Source organism: Polypterus senegalus, chromosome 15 (genome assembly GCF_016835505.1).
Source record: "Polypterus senegalus isolate Bchr_013 chromosome 15, ASM1683550v1, whole genome shotgun sequence".
Lineage (NCBI taxonomy): Eukaryota > Metazoa > Chordata > Cladistia > Polypteriformes > Polypteridae > Polypterus > Polypterus senegalus.
The window spans coordinates 67,750,623-67,765,712 of NC_053168.1; the positions used below are offsets into that span (position 1 = coordinate 67,750,623).

Below are 15,090 nucleotides of genomic sequence, written 5' to 3' on the forward strand. Positions count from 1 at the left end.
TCTGTGCTTAACTCTTTCAACGCTAACATGGGAAATCTGGAAAGCGTTAAACTAGACTTCTTCAGTTGTCACATTCTTATTGCATCCAAATCCCATTAACAAAATAGTGCCACAGCACTTTAAACATAAGCACGATGTGTCACAGATACGTGGGCCCTTTTACTGATACTTCCCCTTTACTCAATTCTTATTGGCCTCTTTACTGTATTGGCTAACACTGAGCAGGACTGATCTGTATACCCGTGCACTGGTACGCCTTGGCACGGCTTTCTTCATTGTCTGCTTTTATAATGGTAAAAAATAAAACATATCTGATCTTATTGCAGGTGCAGAAGTAAGGGGCAACAGGTGGACTTAAGATTACAACAGAAATGGTATTCATTTCGACAACAACAGGGCATTTAAGTTTGCCTGAGCAGTCCAGGAAAATCCAGATTCCCGCTGTACACACTTCACTCTAACATCATATTAGTGCTATTCAAGTGGCGCAGTTTTATTCAATGATTGAGATTTGACAAAACGTTTGCTTTTTTAGCCAGATTTTTATTTATTGTTTCTCAAAACTCCTTTTTTGATTTTATTAAGCTTAAATATCAAGTCTCAATAAGTATAAAGTAAATGGTCAATACAGATTTCCAAAACATTAATATTGTGAGCTACAAAAAATCATAATATAGGGTGGTCCCGATCTAATTATGCAATTTTCATTACGCTATAACTTACCAAGTTTATTACATTGAGAATTCACAAAAAAATATTTTTGTTGCTGATAGATGGCAGCACCTGCCCTGCATTCCAAAATGGCGGGGAGACGCCAAGATCAAGACCACCCTCTATTGTTTTTCTTTGATTACATCGCACATATCCATTTTTATGGTGGTTATGTGGATGGAGTTGCCATTACTAGGATCTTGGTGCAATTCCACTGCTACTGCCATCTTATTAAAGAACTACTGTCATTACTTCCTCTCCTCTGAACTTTGTGAAAAGGAAATTAAGGAAATATAAAGAGACAAAGGCGGCATGGTGGCACAGTGGTAGTGCTGCTGCCTCACAGTTAGGAGACCCGAGTTCGCTTCCTGGGTCCTCTCTAAGTGGAGTTTGCATGTTCTCCCCATGTCTGCATGGGTTTCCTTTGGGTCCCCTGGTTTCCACCCACAGTCCAAAGACATGCAGGTTAGGTGCATTGGCGATCCTAATGTGTGCTTGGTGTGTGTGCCCTGGCATGGCTGGCACCCTGCCTGGGGTTTGTCCTGCCCTGTGCTGGCTGGGATTGGCTCCAGCAGACCCCCGTGACCCTGTTTTAGGATATAGCGGGTTAGGAGACTGACTTCACTCACTGATGACTATAAAGACTTTCTATGATTTTCAGCTTTCCCCTCAGACAACAATTTTGTCTTGTCTCTTTAAAATTCTGCCACTTAAAATGAAAATAAAATTAATTTTAACAAGATTTTCTCCTTTATATGAATAAATATTTTAAGTAACAACAGTGAGAAATGTCTGCATTATAGAAAATGAAACCATTTACAACCTTCACAAAGACCTAGACCTGACTTTTTGGTAACAATCTCTGATATTTATGAGTACTCAGCCAAAGGTATTCATCTGTTAACTGATCTAAATACTCCCAATATGTACCGCATGCTCTGATCGAAGTGGGAGACAATCATTGTGAGCTACATTCCTTTGAGGAGCTGGCCAGCAAAGTGAAAATTCGTTTGCATTTTCATTGTCCATGAAGCTCAAATTGGAAAGGAGATGCATTTCACAGGCACATTCTTAAAAATCTAAAAATAAATCAAATCTATTGTAACTCAAAATGATATAACAAACAGCATCAAAGAAAGATTAAATGCCTCAACTTACATGGCACAGAAGAACTAAAAGTCAAATGTTTTATGGGGGGTGAATAGCAGAAGATTGGCATACAAGTTAAAGCATTTGATCTTTCCTCAGCTTTGGTTTTATGTCTCCAGTTAATACTTGCATTCCATACAGACCCAGTATGACCATAACATAATCACCACACTACTAAACTCTTATGATGGGACAGTGGGTACCAAAACATGCTGCTCGGTTTATGATTGCAGTTGCCTTTTCTCACACTGGAGCTCGTCTAAAAATGTCTTCCTTTTAGCGCTTTGGACGTCTTCATTTTCCAGTAGGCCTACTTTGCTTCATGTTTTGAAAGATACTTTCCAATATTATGGACTTTCTCTGTGAATATGTTGCTTATTACATCATTTTGAGTCATAATAGTTTTTGCATATTTGTATATGATTATACTAAAGACAACTGTTATGCTTCAACGCCTATCGCATTGCTGTGGATTTCAAGTCGCACATCCTTTCTGGCATCACTTTCTGTACAAACACTTCTGACATCTGAGCTTCAGCTTCTGTTTCGGACTAATTTCATAGAATTTTTGTCCATTGTGTTTTTGACTTATTTCAGTTCTTTTCATTTATTTGAATACTTTTCATTTGCTCACTTTAAATAATGTTTGCTGTATTATATTAATTTTCTTTAATATTTTGAGGAACTCTGGCCAAACGTTAGTGTTGTTTGATTATACTGAATACAGTATATTTCTATCTAGTGACCCTGAATTGGGATATGTGGTTCAATAATAAATGGACAGATGTATATTTTCACAGGTTGCCACAAATATGGCATGTTGTAAGCCACAATCACCACGGGAAAAATATTAAAAATAGTTTGATCTGTAGCAGTGCTCTCACATATTATGAGATTATTTTCAGTGTCACAAAATAAGTTTATAACAGTTTTACCGTACGCTCATTATCACTGACTATGCTTAATTCACCCAACCAAAAATCAGATTTGCTGAATGAGCAGACCACTGCATAGTTTCGTCTGGAGGCTTATGGTGCTGTGAGTATGGCCAGGTAAAGCAACATTTTGAAAGTGCAGCCAATCAGAGTCTGCCCTAAAATGGGCTATAAATAAAGGCCTACAGTACCATGACAGGCATTTGTGTAGCCTTAGCAAGACTCAAGTCCTCTGTGAGGATCCTGTCTCAGTGAATAACGTGCTGTCCACTTTCACAGGCTTGGTATAACAAGGCTTATTCCAAAATGTTTGTTTTATGGCATTTTTTTTTTGCCATTCTTATCCTTTTATTGAAAATGAAATGCAGCATTCTTCTGACTGGGTGAACTAACATTTTCTCTGCACTTTGTCCTGTAATGCACATATCTGTCCATTACAATCAGGCACACAGCAGGCACAATTTACAGTCAAGCTTTACTGATGCACAGGAATGAGGGCCTCAGTCATATCCTGTGGTGGAACTTAAAGTACACTCAAACTGAGAAACACAAATAATCAGCCCAAGTTAAATAAACAGTCATTTGGAATGGGTGGGCGGAATTCAATTTTGACATCTACGAAGATGCCGTGGAATAATAAGTACAAAATGAATTTTATTTTTTAAACCATTTTAAATCAGTGCCACAAGTTATTGACAGATTTTATTTTAAAGTACTTAATATTGATTTGTTGTCTTATAATTTATTCATTTTGTTTTAAAATTGCATTTTTTACTAAGTTGATTTAAAAGTACGCTACATTAATGAAAGTAAAGATTTAGCTTATATTACTGGTAACTTATGAAATGGCAATTAGTTTAGTTTACATATTGCAAAAAGTAAAAGTCTCATATGAAAAAACCATTATATACACCTTTTAAGTAATCTGAATCCTCATTGTGTTGGTCAAAATGCATATCTTATTTACACCTACACTTTTGTACACCCCTACCCTTCTCAGACTAACGGGTTAGTTTAACGATTATTTATTTTTCCAGCAGTCAACGGCAAATAAAATGAAGTTATCCTTTGGACCACAACTCTTTTTAGGCTATTATCTGTGTTTTCTTTTTACATCGGTTGCTTAAATATAAAGACATAATTTGGACTTAGAGCTTGTCAAGCATCAGGCATTTGCTCTTTTGCAGTAGCCCACTAACTGAAATCATTTTCTAAGACATAGATGTTGTTGCTGTTAAACAGGAATTAACCAAAGACAGATCTCAAGAAGCCTTACCCTGATAACAATTTTGGTGTTTATATTGGTGAATGCTGCTAGTGCTGGCTGCCTTGACCACCATCATTGTTACATGTCACAAAATCAACACAATGAGGTGCACAATCAAGTGTTAACAAGTAAGACACTTGACAGCTAGAATGGAAAGGCTAGGAGCGAAGAGCACAGCATCAGTCCGGCGTGAACAAGAGCACAAAATGAAAATGATACTGTCAGTAACCGGTGCTTGTTTTGTTGGTTTACGCGACTACGTCAATACAGATAAGCATCCTCCAGCTAGAAACAATGACTGATAATTTCTGTATTATCTATATCTATTATTTGTTTATAATATTACACATCTATTGACTATATTTATGGATCTAGATTGCAAATACCATACATTGCATCAATGTTCATATTGCTGCTACTTCTTTGTCTTGTCTTTTGCACAAAGTCTTGTCTTGTTTGTGTTTTAATTTTAAATTTTAATGTTAATTCTATTTTTAATTTATTATTTGCACTTCATGTTGTTACACTGTGGACCCTGAGCTTCGCAATTTCATCTATCTGTATACTTGTATATGATTGAGATGACAATAATGTTCGCTTTGCCTTTGAATATTCTACATTTGATTCTTAGGTTAGTGAAATTTTAATGAGCATGGATTTTATCTTTCTTTTTTTTTACCTTGTCTTACTGAACCTGTATTTTAATTATTATATTTATTTTTGAATGAGTTCTTTAAACAAATGAGGGAACATTAGCCAACTGTCCTCAGCACACTTTATGGCTATAAACATGGGAAATCCCTCTCTCCAGTATACAGAATTACTGTAAACTGTTAGAGAGAAAATGTTTTTCACTCAGGAAAAGACGTTATGATGTGTAACATTCTACACGTGTCGCTGGTATAGAAAATATCTTTCAGAAAAATTAAGATGAGGAATAAATATTATTATTTCTGCAGTGTGTCCATATGAGAAGGAGTGCGTTATTCTGAGATTATATACCGAATACATATAAGAAGAAAAGAGAAGCACCCAACCACTGAAAGCACCCAAGACACATGGTGGACTGGCACTACATAAAGGAAATACTTTTTAGGGTTATCTGCTTGTTTGGTACTGGAACAGAAGGAGGAGAGCAACAACTAACAAGCTTTCGAGGCAACTCAGGCCCCTTCCTCTTAATCATTGATTACATCTTGCCTGAAGAAGGAGCCTGAGTTTCCTCGAAAGCTTGCATACAGTATTGTAATCTTTCTAGTTAGCCAATAAAAGGTGTCATTTTGCTTGACTTTTCACTACATTCATAATGTACAACACCCTAGTACTACAAACTTTCAGATTTTTACTTGATTTATGCTTTAGTATTTTTGTCACCAAAGTTAAAAGCAATGCTTAATAAACCAGATGGACAGCCACCATATATCACTATAAAGATGGTTTCTCCGAAAAGAAATGTTATGACAAATTAGAGCAAAACTCTGAGGTATGCTATTGAAAATGGTGCTAGCAGCAGCATCAGCCCTATTCATAAAACATCATGTCCTGAAAGGTCACAGTTCAGGACGCTCAAATCACTCACCTTCCACCCTGATACCTAAAATAGCCCAAGGCAGAGGCAGCCATCATCATGAACTCCTACTTGATGTCTGTATTGTGACATGATGCATGAAGTTAAGGTCATTACACTTATGGCCATGCTTCCGTTATTTTGTTGAAAATGTCTTTTTTTAATTTGGTAAAACTGTGAGATGATGTGCACTGAAATTGCTTCTATTTTTTGATCTTTATGACACAAATTTGTTTTTCATCTTCAAAATAAGAGGAATGATTTTTGCTGCAATGTTTTCAAGATCATATTGTGCTTTAGATCTTTCAACACTGGAACAATTTCCTTCCACAGTTGAGGAACAGTTAGTGGTAAACCTAATGGAAATTCAAAACAGTTGTGGCAGTACAATCCAGCCAATGTGCCCTCTGTTTAATGTGTCCAATGTTTCTGATTGAGGATCCTGACAATTATAGAAATATGAGGTGTCCACCTTTCACTACCTTCTACACACTATACTTGAACTGAAGCAATGAATTCATTTCTTCCTTCTGACCCTAAAATGAATTCAGCGGGTTTGATAATGGATGTCTGACACAGTAGATGTTTTTTGAAGAGTCTTGTGTTCATAACAAAGTACCATGAACTACAGTTATGTGTCTTCAGGGCCGTAATGGGTTATAAATTATTGGAGAACATGCTAGAAAGATGGTGGCAAAAGGCAGGGCCATCCTTCAAGAAAGAGGGCAGTCTTTCACTGTCTTGAACATGCCTGTCCACACACACACACATTCACCCATCCATCTGTGTAGTTGCCGCGTTCCATGTATTCATCATTAATACTTGTTAACGAGATTTGAAAGTAAATGAATTACACAATCTCTTTGACCAATAAGAATTGTTCATGCTGATTCAAGTGTTTCCTTTTAATCTTTACACTCATCCCACTCTAGTGAGCTATCCACTTAAGAAACAACCACAAGAGTTTACATCAAATCTCCAAACACCATCTCCCATTTGGAAATGACTGACTACCACTTAGCTCTTTTATGTTTAACAAGCGAGCCTATAGAAACAAGGCCGAATATCGATTTGTGGACACCGTGCAATCAGTCAATGGCAGGCTCCGGCTTAACTCCTATCTAATTACACAAATCATTTCCTTTATGTTGAAACATATCTATCCTTCCTGTTTATGCTCAGCAGTATAAGTGTCATCCCTTCCATTAGTTCCTCTCTTGGAATTGAATTAACTGGTAACTAGAGAAATGCATTGGGTTTTGACTTACATTGGTAGCAGCCACCATGGGGTTTCCCAGATCACAAACCACCATTCTGGTCACATTTTCCATCCTGTATTCACAGTTGAGACGCCGTAAGGCCTAAGAAGACAAAAAAAAAAAAAAGAATTTTGCATTAACCGAGAAATGCCCTTCGCTTGGCTGACTCCTTCTGTAAGGCTCCTTGATAGCATCAGCAGCTGTAAAAAGTAGAATTTCAGGCACCTGACAAAGGTCAGCCATCTGTGTAAAGGACAGACCCTGGCGTGTTTGGTTCGAAGTTAGGGCCCCTCTTTTATCTCAACAGCAGCAATCTTTAACAACATCTGAAGCCATGCGGATAGTGATACTACACTGATGCTGAATGAAAAAGGCTATTTGCTTACAAATTGAGATTTTATATTAATCCAGCTATTATTTACTTTAAAAAGGTTCTCTTTGTGGGTAGTGGTTGTGCAGTACACCCATAACACTGCTGTTTCACAGCCTCAATGACGTGGGCTCTGCCACAAGTGCTGCACAGTCTATTCTCTCTGTGTTGTGTATGTTTTCCCCAAGTATGCTAGTTCTCTTTCACTTCCCAAAGAGGTGGAGGCAGTATAGGCCTAGTTCGAATACGTGTGTGTGTGTGAGTGTTCCCTTTGACAACACAATGTCTCCTTCAGAACTGGCTTCAGGATTGTGGTCTTCATGGCTTTGCAATGGAAAAATCTGAGTCGGGTTATAAATATATGGCACTTCTCTTTACACAAAGCTCAGACTTAGTACCTTTTTATACTGCAAAGTCCAGGAGAATCAAAAACTGGGAACCAAAGGAAAGAAAATCCTTACGTGTAGAATCGGACAATCAAGAGCAAAAGGCTTTTATTGTACACTCCAAAGTAAGTGGGAACAAAAAGACATTATGGTGTAATGAACAACAAATGGGTAAATACCAGTCTGTTTCCATATCTGCTTCTTCTTCATGTATTTCCAAAGTACACTTTGATGTCTTTATATCTTTTTATAAGGTGGTTTTACTGCAGTAGTAGTGATGAGCGAGCACCAAAGTGTTCGGGTGTTCGGTCCGAACACATTGAGATGTTCATGTGCTCTACCGAGCACCCGAGTATAATGTAAGTCAATGGGAGACAACCAGGCACCCCCTGCTCTGAAGAGGGGAGGGTGCCTGGTCCATTGGAATAGGTCAGAAAGTGACAGAAACACCACACAAATGGACCGGGAACAGCATCGGGGCGATGTCTGGGTGCATCTTGGACTCCCAAGTCGCTGCTGGGAACCAGTTTGTCCGAGTTGTACACCACTTTTACTGACTGACAAAAACATGCCCAAAACCCCCCAAAAAAATAAATTTTTGGGAAAAATGACGCTCTAAAACATTATATGCCAGTGCCTGCAGGTGAGCTGACGCTCTAAAACATTATATGACAGTGCCTTCATATATAGCACCCGAAGACGTGTTCCGGCCAGCCAGTCACTGTAATGCCAGCACCTGACATGGTTACTGGCATTACAGTGAGGGCAGTACTTACCTGCGAATTGATTAGCTGTCTCCAACCCGCGAAACGTGCGGGGCAGAGACTCGAGCATGGTGCACGAGCACATGTGGTGCTCGTTCGAGTAGCGCCATGCTCCGAGCATAGCGATGCTTAAGCCGAACACATGTTCGGCCGAGCATGCTCGCTCATCACTATACAGTAGGAGTGAGCTGCAGAAATATATTTTTTTTATGTATAAAATGAGTAACAGCAAATAGAAATTCCACTGTTCCTGTGATATTCATATCTAAAAGTGAACCTGATATTATGAAAGCCTATGAAACAACGGTCTCATTGGTCACCTTATAACGAGAAATCTTTACACACTCATCACTTTGCTGAGATTTCTTCTGGGTGCTTTGTTGTATGTTTTTTTCTAGTTCAATATTATACATTTGTTAGGTTGTATGATATTGGACTATTGGATTATCACGTATTCACAGCTCTTCTTTGTCTTTTCACATCTTTAGTCAGGCCGGCTGGTCAGCTCATTGTCTGCATGTGGTTTGCACATTTTTCCTCTGCTTGTGTCTGTTCTTTTTTGGTTTCCTCCAGCATCTCACGTTAGTCTGGTTGATGACTCTATATTGACCATATACTGATGATGGCTTTGTCCCAAGATACAGTCAGTCCCATGCAGTGTTCTTTCTTGTCAAAGCAATTGTATTGGAAGAAGGAGGTAATGTTATGAGGAGCTTTGCCAAGCAAACCATTTTTAGAATAACAGAACACTCAAAAAAAAGGGACTGAATTGCCTTTGAGTTATTAGTCATATAATTAAATTAGCAAAACGTTTGAACGTTTTACAAAAAATACAGTCTGAGAATAATATTTATGTGCATTCAAGGTAAGATCTTAGCAGTCCTTATATATTCAAAATATATTGTCATTCATCTTTCTTATGGGGTCTGAGTTGAGAGCATGGGGAAAGTCATGAGGGATAACACTGGGAATGCCAGATGTCACAAAGCACAGTCTACTTTCTTTTCAAGGAAGCATCTGAAAACAGTCACACCACATTTATAATGTACAAAGAAATTCACAAAACATAGTTTAGGCCAATCGAGGCATAAAAAAGAGAAGACTGGCCTTTCTAGTCACAAGACTACTTTAAAGAAACACTCCAAAGAAGGAGTTCAGTTCATTCCCTTCAAAGGATGAACCCAAAGTTTATCTGTTGAAGCTGAGGAGACCCCCAGTGCTAACTAGGGCACATACCGCCTGGAAGATGTACGGAAGTTCTAAACACTGAACTGTTTTGTTAAACTTGAAGCGTCCAATACGAGGCCAAGGACTTTGGCCAAAGACTGTTCCTGCCTCCTTTATTATTTGATTGAAAGCAGCCTTTGAACAATGTCATTACAACTGATAGGACTTACAAACATTGTGCCCTGGTTGCTTGCATGCATCCTAGATGTCACAATATGTTATTTTTATGGAGGCAAATATGTTGAAAACATGGCTGTTTAGAAACAAAATAGACTAAAGTTCAAAAGCTAAATGCATCTAATGTGCATCTAACCATCATAAATAAAAGATACTGAATATCCGGCTTCTGCACAACACAGTCAAATGCATGTGCTAGCATTAGATGCATTATTCTGTTAAAGATGTCCTCTCTGGGAATGCCTGCCATGTATTCTGCTAATGTGGCTTTCACTTTGTACCTTCTCTGATACTGTCTTCTGGCATTGTCTTGTACTCATTACTCTGGTATCTTTTTTTAACACTGTATGAAACTATTAATACTGAAAAAAATGTATAACATAGAGTGTTGAGATAAATTAATCACAAATCTTAAAAAAAAGAATGTTAAAGCCAGAAAAGCAGAATGTTTCGGAATATTATCTAAACATAAATTCCCACAGTTTTTCACTCAAAGGCTAATTTGCTTTAAATATCGAACATATCATCCACAGCAGACTTATCAAAACTTGACAGAAAGCAGGGGAACCACATTTTCAGTAAACACATTCATTATCTACATGTTCTTAATGTAAAATTATCAATGCAAACAGCATAAGGGTTTTTCAATATGCAAAATCTTTTAACGTGTAAAATTGGAATATTTGCAGAAAAGGTTTGTGAGCCAAGTCACTCTGCTTTTAAAGTGTAACAAATCATTGTGTTCTTAAAAGAGACCAAAGCCCTTCTGTTCAATTAGATCTGCCTCATCAAATAACCAAGGCGCAAAAGTAATCTGTGTCACATCGTCATTGTATAGCCCCAAAGAAAACAGTAATAAAAGTAGGCTGTAAAGGCGAGAAGTGTAAGGGAAACAGAGAACAAGACAAATGGTATTCCTGTTGTCTTTGTGAGCTCCTGCTTCAAAGAGCTGCATGTGAGTTGTATTGAAATGTTTAATTAAAAATGATCTCTCTCTCTCTCTCTTTCACTCTCTTTAGCCAGTCCAGTTACCTCATTTTTACGTTCCACACCAATGTAGTCTGCTTCTGGAGGGATTATCACATATAACTCAGCTTCATAGGCCCCTTCGCCTTGGTTTTGGGCATTGATGGTGATCATTAGTGGATTATCTTCCCCGATGATTAACTTTTCACTGTCCCTAAAGGAGCAACAAGAAGTAAAAAGATTTAGAAATCTTTTTTTTTTGGACTTTCTAGTTTTTTATACATAGTGAAATAAAACACTGCACTGTCAGCCAACTCCATTGAAAAAGTGGTCTGTATTTTGGATGCCTGCAAGCATATTGCTGTCATGTTTTATTATTTAATAGTGGGTTTATAAGCAGTGTGGCGTGTGCATTAAAAATTGAGAAGCATGTCTACGCTGCAACAGTGTACCTAATAAATTTCATTTACATGCTGCAATAAATGTTTTATGTATGTCCCTTCGGGAAGCTTGAGCAGCTTCCAAAACACTCAGCCCAATGATTGCTTTTAGACTTATTACCAATTAACTGGTCCTTTAAAAGCAGTCAGCTTGAAACAGTTATATCATCTCTTCACTAAGGGGAGGTTTGAAATCTAGAGCTGTATTTAAGTTTAATGGCTGACGGAGTATCACCTCTAGACTCATACTTTGATCAAAAGATCGGTAGATGCAAGTCCACTCTATCATTTCTCTTCATATCTAACATAGTGTTCTTCACTTAAAGCGTTCATTTAACTTACTATAGAAACAAGATTATCTGTTGATAAGTAGACCATTCTAAAGATTTTGCCAATTTTCAGTTAAAGTTTAACTAACAACAACAGTAAACTCACAGTTATCTCCAAGAGTCAGTAGCTAGCTGGCCCACTCAATTATTTCTTCTGAGTTTAATCAAATCCTTCTTCAGGTAAAGGTTTTACTTAACTTAGAGTATTAGTAAAGCTGTAATTATTAAATAAGTCACTAAATAAGCAGAACCAGTCTGTTTCTCCACTTGACTTTACTTAGTTCCTAATTTCATTCTTTCACTTGACTTACTACATTAATAAATTCAGAATTACAACCAGCTTCACTAGGTTGTAGGACCACTCTGTCACTCTTCATGTTGTTCCTTGGTGCATTTTTATTTAACAGAAACACCCTTGTCGTCAGTAACACGATTAGTCATTTGAGCTGTTGGGTTTTTCCATTTATCTTGCTCGACTAGGATGATTACTAAGTCAATTGCATCTCAGGATCCCATAATACTACATCACCAAACTCATTACTATAACCAGATTCAGTAGGTATCTGGTTCACACAGTTGTTTATTTTGACTTCCTTCAAAATGTTCTTCAGTTAAACTGTTTCCTTTGCCTTACAAAATTAGTGAACTTGTGAGTGTTTTCAAGGAATGACTGACAAAGCAGGCTCGCTTTGCTCTTCGTCTTCTTGTTTAACCTAACCCTAACCCTTACAATACCAATAAATGCACAGTTACCACCAAACAACCAATGGATCTGCAGGCTCATTCTGTCAACATCCTTCATATTATTCACAGCATCCTTTAGTGTATTCATTTGAGTCACAACATCAGAAAACTTGAGATTATTTCAAAGAAGTAGACAACGAGTAGGCCCATTCTGGCACTCCTCTTCCTTCATGGAGTTGTTCATATAGAAATTTTATTTAGCTTACAATATTGAGTTAATTCTTGATTGCCACAATAATGGTTAACTTTAGTACCCTGACTTTCTTGCTTTTCTCCGTATTCTTCATAGCATTTGCCATTTAACAGTTTTGCTTAACTTACTTCTAAACATATAATTATTGTCTGAGAGTTAACAGATAAGAAAACCCCCTCTCTTAGTCCTCTTAATAACTTATTGCAAATCTTGATTCTCAGTTAAATGTTTCATTAGATTAAATAGCAATAAATCAAAAACAAGTGAGTAGAGACGCAGACTCGTTCTATCATTTCCCTTGACTGTCTCCATGAAGATCTTTATTTCCACTTGACTTATCATACCAGTGAACTCATACTTATCACCAAGCTGTCAGTGACCCTCTTAATACATTTCTTTAATTTCCTTTGATTTTTCTTTGTTATTTAGATCCATGTAAATAAAATGAAGGTGTCAGTAGTTTAAAGTCACAATAGAAATGCATTACTAATACATCTCAACCAAAGACTTATTTTTGGTGACTTATCATGAGATGTAACCTTCAAAAACACCCATTTGGAAATTGGCTACGCTTTCAGGAGCATGCGAACCAGTACCTAGTTTTACTTTATCACACTGGGTTAACACAAGGGTTTTAAAAGGCTTTGACATTTAATACAATCAGAGAAGGTAAAATGATCATCCAGTGTTGGTAGGATTATCAAAAGCATGCACTTCTAGTAGAGTTTTTGAGAGGCAGAAAATTTAATTTTGCTCAGCATTTAATATATTGAAGATATATATATATATGTAAGTGATTTATTTTCATATGTCAGCCTGAACAAATACATTAGATACACCAAGTCATTTGCAGGACAGGTGTTTTTTAAATTACTGCATATAAAAGTTTATTCCAAATGAACATGCATTCTACATGTCAGTTTTCATGGTTGGCCTAATCAGCATTTACTGAAACACAATACTTTTACGGAGACTCCAGGAAGGCAGTATTTAGTTTGGCTTCATTTATGTTGTTCCTCTCAGATAGTATCTTAGCCTTAGTGCCTCCTGTAATGAGTGGAACAGGTGAATGACACAGTGTTTTTCTTAAAATCAAAACTCTTTCCTTTTAGGGTTGTATAATCAGACTTAATTTAGATTTAATTGATAAATCCATAAATGTGAGGTCAGTTTTCCTTACTCATCCCAAGGACATGCATTTTAGATTAAACGGATGCTCTGCGGTAGACTGATGCTACAGTCCTTCAATGGACTGGTACCCCATCTAGGTCTGGTTCCTGCCTTACACACAGTGATACAGACATGGGCACAGCTTCTCATGAATGTACTTAGTGTTCATTGTATGCATTATGGTTAGCTTTAGAAACTGCCTTGGATAGAAGCATCAGCTAAATAATAATAATAATAATAATAATAACAGTAAGATTGGAGGATGAATGGGTGGATGGATGGTTGGATGGTTTATAAGATACAATGAATATGTGAAAGAAAAATAATAATAATTGTTTTTTAAAAGAATTCATGGAGTCAGCTGACCTGATTAATTTCGGTAGGTCATTCCAGAGTCTGGGCGCTATACAGCTGAAGGCCTTGTCACCCATGTAGTGTAGACTAGTGTGGGGCACAACAAGATTGCCAGAATCAGAAGATCTTAGTGGGCGGACAGACACATAGTGATGGAGAAGGTCACTGATGTAGTTTGGCACAAGCTACTAAGGGTTAAAAGCTGACAAAGCTGTTTTTCAATAACGGAAGGTAATTCATACAGGCGTCTGTCCTAAGGCAAGATGCAGTAGGCTGACCTAGGACAATTTACTCTTTAGGAACTCGTCTGTCAGACACGGGAAAGATGAACTTTTCCTTCTTTAGGGTCCACCTGACACATACACAAAACAGAAACAGATGGCCCATTTTTCGTAATGAAATGAAATGCTTAGGTAAACAATATTATGTTTTTTATAAGTAAGGGGAAGGGGGAGGGAGAAAATCTAAAAAAGCCGACCAAAAAAGGGAACTTCGCTCTTCTGCCTTGCAACACATGAATCCATGTACTCTCCGGTGCCTGAATAAAGACTGATTGATTGAACTGTTCTTGTCTTCCTTGGGGGTTTCTTCCATGAATATCAAAAGTTTTCACACACCTGTTAAAATTTTACTGTAGTTTTTGTTCCAACCCAATTGCGTCATGAGAAACCATTCATTGCTGATGAAGCACTTACTGCTCCAGTGACATTTTTCTGGTTCATTTTAGTTGTCTTGCTTGTTAAGATTTTGAACTCTTAATTGCTTATTTTAGTCTTAAACAGCTGTACTGTATTTGTTCTTTTAGGGCGGTGGCTCTGAGGCTAAGGATCTGTGCTGGTATCGAGAAGGTTGCCGGTTCGAATCCCCATCACTGCCAAAAAAGAGATCCTACTCTGCTGGGCCATTGAGCGAGACCTTTAACCTGTAATTGCTCCAGGGGCACTGTACAACGGCTGACCCTGCACTCTGACCCCAAGGGGTATGTGAAAACTAATTTCTAATACAAGAAATTGTATAAGGCGAAATAAAGAACAATAAAATACAAATGACAAAGGAACCAACAGTTCTACATCTGACTTGTT

The 15,090-nt window shown here is 37.5% G+C and overlaps 1 protein-coding gene across 1 annotated transcript in view; it reads right to left on the reverse strand.

Annotated features, from left to right (window-relative positions):
* itga8 (integrin, alpha 8) overlaps positions 1-15,090 on the reverse strand; it is a 249,871-nt gene that overhangs the window by 105,698 nt on the left and 129,083 nt on the right. Inside the window, exons 20-21 of the mRNA XM_039736381.1 lie at positions 10,845-10,992; positions 6,898-6,990 (exon numbers count right to left, since the gene is read on the reverse strand). Coding sequence (XP_039592315.1) covers positions 6,898-6,990; positions 10,845-10,992 — 241 coding nt within the window. The remainder of the gene's footprint in view (positions 1-6,897; positions 6,991-10,844; positions 10,993-15,090) is intronic.